General features: G+C 43.6%; 1 protein-coding gene across 1 annotated transcript in view; it reads right to left on the minus strand.

The window, feature by feature from the left end:
• Positions 1-6,777, minus strand: part of FBXO3 (F-box protein 3) — a 49,154-nt gene extending 42,377 nt beyond the window's left edge. The window contains exons 1-2 of the mRNA XM_019639439.1: positions 6,647-6,777; positions 1,777-1,866 (exon numbers count right to left, since the gene is read on the minus strand). Coding sequence (XP_019494984.1) covers positions 1,777-1,866; positions 6,647-6,750 — 194 coding nt within the window. The 5' untranslated portion in view covers positions 6,751-6,777. The remainder of the gene's footprint in view (positions 1-1,776; positions 1,867-6,646) is intronic.
• Between the last annotated feature and the right edge of the window lie 2,712 nt (positions 6,778-9,489).

The raw sequence follows: 9,489 nt of genomic DNA on the forward strand, positions 1-9,489 counted from the left end.
AAAAAAAAAAAATCATAAGGAAAATACATTTACAGTATTTATTGAAAAAAATCCGTGTATAAGTGGACCCATGTAGTTCAAACCCATGTTGTTCAAGGGCCAACTATAGCTGTTCTATTTTAGAAAATATTTAGAATCTAATGATAACAATAATATTAATCTAATTTATCTACATTCTATTAGCCAGAGAATCATATAGCATCAAAGTAATCACATGATTCAACATTTCTATTTGGTACAATTCTACAAACATTTATTGAGTGTCTACTTAGCCACTGAGCACATTAAAAATAAGGCATATTTTTTGCCTTCAAAAAATTGAATAGTCTTATCAGAGAGAAAGAATGAAGTGCAAATTTAAGAGTCAGAAGTGTTACAAGATAATGCAGCCACAAAAAGCCATATGGTAACATACTAATAAGCCTGGACCTTACCCTGTAGGAAATGAATAGCCACTGAAGGGTTTTAACAGGGTAGTTAAAAGAGCAGAACTGTGGTCACGGTATGGGATAGGTGTAAACTAGGGGCACAGAGATGAGTTAGGAGGGTCTTGCAGTAGTCTTGGTAAGAGATGATAAACTGAACTGAAACTGTGGTAGCTAGATGAAATGAGTAGGATGATCCAAGAAATATACAGAGGCTAAAATCAGAAAGGCTTGGTAACTGAATGAATGGGGGGGGGGGCGGGGGGGCAAGAAGGCAGGGGAGAGACAGAGAGATCTAGGATGATTCCTGCTTCTGGCTTAGATGCCTGGATAAACGGGATGGTACTGCCGTGAAGACCAGGAATGCAGGAGGATCAGGTTTAGAATGAGAAAAGAACAATTCGGGGTGTTGTTGGGGTTTTTCTTTGGGGGGGTTTGGAAGGAAAGTATCTTTTTATTAATGTAAATAATATATATACATACCGCATTTCCCCATGTATAAGATGCACCCTTTTTGAAAAATTTGGGGTCTACAAACTGGGTGTGTCTTATACATGGGGAAATATGGTATTTATCAAAAGCAAAAAGTACCAACAACTTATAATATAAAAATTAGTCTCCTAAGCCCAGCCCCTCAAAGGAAACTTCAGTTATTTCTGGATGGTATCTCTATAATTCTAAATGTTTATGCCTCTAGTTCTTGATTTATCAATTTTACATCTGTCTAGTGATACCCTAAAGTAAACTACCAGGATATAGCAACACTTAAAATTCCCCCTTCCTCATTCTTCCTCCTCCCAGTGTTCGATAATTCTGTTATTTAAATTTTAGCTCTACTGAATAGCTTGCAGCTTCAAATAATATACTTAAACCTCTACTTCTTGCTTCATCAGCTTCAGTCACTACCTGATTCCCTCAATCTAAGCAATCCTACCCTTTCTTTCACCTCTCCCAACTCCCACATTCTGTCAACAACATTTTTATTCTGTCAAACTGATTAACATTTACTGAATTCAGTAAATCCTGTGGGTCATCCAGTGGGAAGGTCCAGCAGATGGTTGTGCAAACAAGTCTGGAGCTCGGTGGGATGTCAGGGATGGGCATTCAGATTTGGGAATTAGAAGCACACAAGTAGTCACTATAAACCACCACAATGCATGCAGGAGAATTCGGAGGGAGAACAACAGTGGGCCAAGGACAGAAGCTTGGGGAATACCAGCATTTACTGGCAGACACAAGAAGAGCCATCAAAGGGGATAAAGAGACAAGGGTGAGAGAGCAGGATAGGACAGACTAGTGTTACACAAGCCCAGGGCCGAATTTCAAGAATACATAATTCCCGAATACTCACTCAGATATCAGCCAGTATTTTTTGCAATGTCTTCTCCACAGCGGATCATGACTTGAGAGCTGACTAAGTCTTCGACTGACATAGCAACAACTGACAGTAACCAGATTCAGTTAATATAAAAGAAAATAAGAAAACAATTTAAAAATAAAGATGAAAATATTCAATGTTTTATTCTTTTCCTTTTGCTTTTTTTATTTTCCATTTTCTACCCTTATAATTGCAAAACAATATTTTCTAAAATCTGCTTAATGTGTTAGCTAATATAATTACCTTGTCAGTGCTGAAATCTTAACTATTTGAGTTCACAAATAAACTCCCAAACCTCTACTATTATAATTTTCATATGAAAGTCTATAAAACATATAAACCACTGGAATTAATTTCAAATTAAAGAGTCTTCCTACATTTATTATTGAGACAACAATCATTTCTGCATATAGGAAGAAATGTTATTCAGGTGTAAACAAAGTGCTTTTTTTTTCAAAGATCTGTGACAGTTGATATTAAATACACAGACTTTTTGTTCTAATTTTTTCTTTTTTTTTTTACACTTTATTTATGTACCTATTTTGACATTCAGTATTATTTTATAGCAATTTTGGGTGTACAGCATAGTGGTTAGACATTTATATAATTTAAGAAGAGATTCCCTTTGACTAGTTTAAATTTTTCTTAAAGGAAAGGAATACTGCAGCCAAAACCACTTTTTAATTACAGCAACTATTGGAGAGTCTACCTAAAAAAGTGTCAGATTCATAACAACTTTGTTTCAATATCCATAGCTATTCAAGTTAGTTATCAGCTGCTCAAAAACATGGAATGTTAAAAACAAATACTTTCCTTATTATATAGAGATTTCTAATACAATAGTGTACCTATCCTGAAAATCCTACCCTACATGTTTAATTTGCAAAAATAATCAACCTGAGATTAGGAAAATGGATTTCTATCCTTTCAGAAGAGGAATAACAAGTTATAGAAAGTAGGTATTTAAAGATCTCACTTGGGCAACAGCTAATCAATTAAGAAATCTCAAATCGGGCCGGCCGAGGGGCGTGTTGGCTAAGAGCTGGCTTGGGACACCAGAGGACCCCGGTTCAGATCCCACATATGAGGGCCAGTGACACTGCCCTCTACAGCAAGATGCTGAACAACAGCTCAACCTGGAGCTGGGCTCCCATGAGTCGCTGGTGATGGCTAGGCTGCAGCCCCTGCTGCAGTGGGTTGCCATGGGCTACTGTGTGTAGCCAGCAGCCAGCGTGAGCAGCCAGCAGCCACTGTTAGCGGCCGTCCAGAAGCCGGCAACTGATCTGCCTCGCCCTAGAAGAGTGCAATGATGGTGCCAACTTGGGCCAGTGAAGCAACGTCCTCCACAACTAAACTTAAGAACAAAAGGACAGCAACTTGTCTGTTCCCCTTCCCCCAATTCCCCAGTGCGGTTCCCATCCCCCAATTCCCCAATAAAAATCTTAAAAAAAAAAAAATCTCAAATCACGTGTGGTTAGTTTGTCAAGGTCATGAGTAGAGGAATGTTAAAAAAAAAATCAATGGTAAATATAATAGCCTTTGTTTGGTGTTATTTTACACAAAATTCCTTCTCATCCTTTTCTGCCAAGCTCATGAGATACCCAACTAACATCTGCAACACAGGAATCCTTTCCAGTTTTGTGATTTAGAGCACCTTCTCTCTTTTCTTGATCCTTCTCCCTCCACTGTCCCAAGAGTTAAACAACAGAAAAGAATCTCTGGAATAAGAACCAAATTTACCTAATTTGATGCACACCAAGGACAAGAGCTACTGTTCCAGAGATTGTGGCTCGGTTGGCTTGGGGTGAGATCTGTACCTCAAGCATGTGTATGTATGTTTAAAAAGTGCCACATGTAATTCTGATACACAGTGAGGGTTAAGAATGACTGGTAAACAATAAATCACCCTAGAATGGATAAGGAGATTCAAACTATGCAACTGATATTACACAATGACCCCAATGGACTAATCCAATCCCACCCAATCCAGTTCAGCAAATATGTACCAAAAGCTTCAGAGCTTAGCAATGGGCAGAATACTTGGCAAAGTTAGGCTAAATCATGCAAGAAAGAAGGTGCAGTACTTTGGGGACTTTTCTGTGGATAAAATTCGATGGTATTTGTGATGGTTAATTTTATATGTCAACTTGCCTGGACCAAGGGATTCCCAGATAGCTGGTTAAACATTATTTCTGGGTGTATCTGTGAGGATGCTTCTGGAAAAGATTAGCAACTGAATTGGTAGACTGAGTTAGCCAGATGACCCTGCCCACCGTGAGTGGGCATCACCCAATCCCTTAAGGGCCTGAATAGAACACAAAGGGAGAGGAACACTAAGCTGAGACATGGATCTTCTCTTGCCCTGGGCATTCCTGGTTCTCAGTCTTTCAGACCCAGACTGGAATCTACACCATCGTCTCTCCAGCTCTCAGCCCTCTGAATTCTATCACCAGCTTTCTTGGGTCTCCAGCTTGCAGATGACCGACAGTTGGACTTCTCAGCCTCCATAATTCATGAGCCATATAATAAACCTTATAATAAATCATATACACATACATATTGTATTGATCCTGTTTCTCTCAATAACCCTAATACAGTATTAAACTCAGCTCACTTTCAGAAACACTTATGGAGGGATCATGTCACTTCTGTTTAAAACTCTGATTACTACCTAACGCATTTAAAATAAAATCTGCTCTCTTTACCTTGGCTCACAAAGTCCTGCATGATCTCACCAGTCTCAGCTCAAGCCACTCTGCCTGTGAGTCACTCCCTACCTCCTGCAACACCAGTCTCCAAGCTCCTCCAAGAGGCCATGCTATTGTCCAATCAGCTTCTGAATATACTGTTCCCTCTGCCACAGCTGCTCTCTGGCAGCCTTCATAAATGGCAGCTCCTTCCAATTTGAATTGATCGTCCCCCCTCTCATTCCTTAACAGAGCAACTGGTTTATTTCCTTCATAGCACATAGCATCTCTTGTGTTATGTACTTATTTGCTTTCTATCTTGCCCAATAGACTAAGCTTCATGAGAGCGGCCTTATATGTCTTGTTCACTATTGTATCCCCAACATTTAACAGGCTGGCACACAGCAGGCACTCAAAAAAAAAATCTGTGAAAAAATGATGAACACAAAGATAAACAAGACAGTCTTTACTTTTCAGAAAGTGCACAATCTATCTGGCATGGCAAAAAAACTCTGCAGAGAAAAGAAGAAGGTAGAGAGAGGAATCAGAAGAGAGGGTCTTAAAGGAATTTCATCTTGCCAGATTGAGGAGGACAAGGCATACAGGCAGGGTCAAAAGCTTAAGCCACAGAAAATACAAGTGTGTGGTATGCTGGCAGAAATCTGATTTGGATAGAGTGGACTATGCCAAATGATAAGGGCATTAAATGCTTCCAGAAGTTTAGGTTATAGTCTGCAAACAAGGGGCATCATCAGTTTTTAAGGAGAATGACAGCCAGGTCTGTCTTAGAAAGAGCACTCTGGCAGCAATGTAGCCGAGAGAGAGAAAGAGAGAAAGAGAGAAAGAGAGAAAGAGAGAGAGAGAGAGAGAGAGAGAGAGAGAGAGAGAGAGAGAGAGAGAGTGTGTTGGATTTGTAATAGGCTATAGAAACAATAGTTCAGATGAAAAGATGAAAAGTTTGCAGCTGGACCCACCTTTTCCAAAGAAAAGATAAAATTTTTTTCTTTGGTTTAATACAAGCCTGAGTGATAAACTTTCTTTGTTTTAGTGCAAGCCTGAGTAGAGAAAAAATTATTTTCTTAAAAAAATTATAGTGTTACAGGTACTAATATAGACAGCAGTCAGAAACTGGAGTTATCCCTCTGTTACCGCTTAGCTAGGCCAACTAACAGCTACCAGTAACTCCAAAAGATACCGTATTTCTAAAAAGATGCCTAATGACACAGGGCACAATCATCCAATGGCTAGGATTCAATGATTAATCCAAAAAAACCAAAACAATCTCGCCTACCCATCCTTAAGAGGGCGACTTCACCTCCTCTGCAAATAAATATGTATGGTGGCTCAAGACTGAGCCATGCCACCAGCTACTAAGGGTGTAAACAGCGCCATTTCTTCCACCATCCTAGACAGTCCCAAGCGCTTTAGAAACTGGGCATTTAACCACCCTTACCAGCAACCGGTGTTTATTTTTGGAACAGATGATGGTAATCTGGGAAACCCAAAGCGTACAGGAGAGAAAACGGTCCCCTGTATCGCACCAACGGAAGTCAGTACCAAAACACAAAATCCAACATAAAATCGTGAGGAGGAAGGCTGAGAGGAAAACAATTACCCAGCATGTAAGTCCAAAAGTGCCAGATATTATGGTGCGGCGGAAATCGCACCTAGGGGTCAGGGGGTCGCCGGGCTCCTCCTCTCCGGCGCCCCACCTGCCAATTCCAGCGCCCGACTCCGCAGGCCCAGGGCCCAAAGAAGAGCGCTCGGGCCACAAAGGAGCTTTCCAAAGCGGCTAGGGCTGGGCCACATCGGGCGGAGACTGGCGGGTGCGGGGCGAGGGAGTCGGCGGGGCGGCAGCCGGGAGCAGTACCTCCCCACTTTGAACTGGGCCTCACCGAGGCCTGGGAGAGAGGGCTCTCGTCGTTCCCCATGCCTGGGCCCAGGACAAGAGGAAGACCTCAAGGCAGGGCCCTTACCGCCCCCGTCTCGCCCCGGCCCCCGGGTGGGTCTGCAGGATCAGTGAGGTCCTGGCGTCACCTTCTGGTGGACGCGGGAGTCAGGGTCTACTGTCTGCGAGCTGGGCCTCAGTCCCTCCTGCCTCACCGTCTCCTCCCGCCCCCGTAACTCCAACCCTGCCACGCGCGTCTTCCCATTACTTGATTAGGTCCCGGTAGTCCAAGAAGGATAAGATGAGGAGCAGCGGATCGGTAGGCAGCGATTCTAGGGTCAGAGGTGCCGACTCCGTCTCCACGGCCGCCATCTTGCTTGGCCCAGTGCAGACCCGGCCCCGCCCAGACCCCGCCCCGGCCCCGCCCCCGCCTCCAGCTTCCGAGCCGCTCGCACAGGTTTGTTATGTAACCTCCGGGACAGGCTCGCCCACAGGGCGGGCCGAGGGGCGGCCCCCGGGAAGGCTCCGCCCATTACCCTGGGGGCTCTGCGCCAGCGCGGTAGCAGCCCTCTGTGTCGGCTCCGGCTCGGGCTCGGGCTCCGGCTCCGGCTAGCTGCGCGACCTCTGCCGCTTGCACACGTGCTCCCTTTTCGGATCATTGGAGCTCTCTCCTCCCATTCCGCTCCCTAAACTTGCCCAGTCCGGACCTCTTCCAGTTCCAAAATCTACTGCCTTGGCCCCTCCAGACCTTCATGCGAAAATTTACACCCGGTATCCTCGAAGCCTGGCCCCAGATCTCACTAAATCTAATCTGCCCTTAGCCCCCAAATCTATTGCTTCTCTTCGTTTTACGTCCCAAGAACGCTTCTCGTACCCCCTTCAACCGTCCTCGACCCGCTTGTTCCTTGCATACAGCTAGGCGGCTCCGAGCCATTTAACACTAAGTGGGGACAGAGTTGGTAATCAGCTAGAGTCGCGGGTGAAAGGCTCTTCTCCCAAACTGGGGAAATGATCGCGGAGGGCTTAATTTTAAACCCAAGTAAAATGGTGCACAGGGACTGAATCTAAGGTCAGCGGCTGTCACTTAATTTGGTCCTCATGGCTATATTTCGGTCTCTTAGGGCAATGCAAAGTGTACTATAGTATGTGGATGTGGATTTTTTTCTTTTTAAAGATTTTATTGGGGAATTAGGGGGAGGGGAACAGCGTTAGGGAATTGGGGAAGGGGAACAGACAGGTAGACAAATTGCTGGTTTTGTTCTTCAGTCTAGTTGTGGAGGACATCGCTTCACTGGCCCATATTGGTATGATCATTGTGCTCTTCCCGGGTGAGGCAGTCGGTTGGCCGTCATTGGTCGGCTGCTCACAGCTACTCCTGGCATCTCACCGGCCGCTGACTGCCAGCTACTCAGGTAGCTCACTGCAGCCCTGCTGCAACCTACACTGTTGCCGGCGACTCACAGCAGCCCAGCTCCAGGTCAAGCTGTTGTTCATCATCTTAGCTGTAGAGGACGAACGTCAAGCGTCACTGGCCCTCAATGTGGGATCCAAACCGCAGCCCTGCTGCACAGAGCTGGCACTCCCAAGTTAGCTCTTAACCAGCTGAGCCACTCGGCCGGCCCTGTTTGTTTTGTTTCATTTTTGCCAAGATTAAATACCAAGATGTGAAGGGATGAGCCCCCGCCTCCCCTGCCACGGCCGTTATTCAGTTTTGCCAGGTGGTATGGAAGTGGGAGAAGTGTCATGGATTGTGAGCTAAAGACTACATTACTTATCTTACCTATTTCCACTTTTTCCAAAGGCAGTATGGTGTAAGGAGCTTTGGGACTCCAGTCAGACCTGTAATTCACACATCTGTCATTTACCTTACTAGAAGTAAGACAATGGACTAAATTCCATGAGCCTGTTTACTCATCTCTAAAAACTATTCCTCCCTTAAAGTGGTTTATGGATGGTAATGAAACTTTGTGTAAAGTGCCTGGCTAGATATTCAATAAATGTTCATTTCCCAAGACTATATATACATCCAACACTAAGTTTTCCAAACTTTTCCATATCCTGGAGAAAGCTTCCTCCCCATTATTTGGAAAAGTGGGAATGACTCCCCCTCCCCCCACAAAAAAAACCCACTCCATTTCCTCAATTCATCATACCATTAATGCTTTATGGTTTTGTCTAATATTTATAACCCCTCCCCCCCATACACACACACACATTTGGTATTAATCATGTTTATTTTCTGTATCTTACGATGTTTTGATATCCTCAAAACCATGCTGGCTGGGGAGAAATTGCACTCTCCAGGGCGCTAGCTAATTCCTAAAGATAGCAAACCAACTTACTTGGGAGTACACCTCTCATGTGCAAGCCAACTACCTCCTTTATCTAACTCTCACACACAGCAAGCTAATATTTCCCCTGCTTTAAATTATCTGAGGGCCAAGTACCAGGCAACTAGAGAACAACCCTATAGGCCAAATCCCACCATTTATTGCCCAAACTAGCCAATTCTAAGCTGTTTGCTTTGCCCTGCCTTCCCAGTGGAAACCCCAATAAAGTCTGGTTTAAACTTTCCCATTGCTTCTGCTTCTGCCTCCTAACCAAAACCTGATTCTTCCACTGTGGCCCTTTGTGGTGTGCTGTGTCCCCTTCTCCAGGGACATGGACGTAATAAATTCTTCTTTCAATGGAATTGGCTTTGCCATGTCATCACTCAGTCAACCTCCATAAATTAAACTCACAGATCCAAATGAGACACTCACCCAGCAAAAAAACAAAAAACAAACACAAACCCCTCTGCTTACATCTCTGTGCTTTTTATGCATAATATGTTTATGCACATATCTAGACATTTATTGAATTATATTCAGGTCTGTTGCTTCTTGTTTGTCTCTCTCACCAGAGTGTAAATTCTGTCATTTTTATCCTTGTAACCTCAGGGCCTAGCATAGCATTCAACAAGTAGAAAGTTTAAATTCAGTTTGAATGAATTAAGACAGTCATTTCTGTTACAAGGGAACTGTATATACATATATATATATATATATATATATATATATGGTCTTAATTCATGTTTGTCCTCTATTTCTCCCTCAGATGGGCTGCTTTACT

Source organism: Hipposideros armiger, unplaced genomic scaffold (assembly GCF_001890085.2).
Source record: "Hipposideros armiger isolate ML-2016 unplaced genomic scaffold, ASM189008v1 scaffold_44, whole genome shotgun sequence".
NCBI classification, from domain to species: Eukaryota; Metazoa; Chordata; class Mammalia; order Chiroptera; family Hipposideridae; genus Hipposideros; species Hipposideros armiger.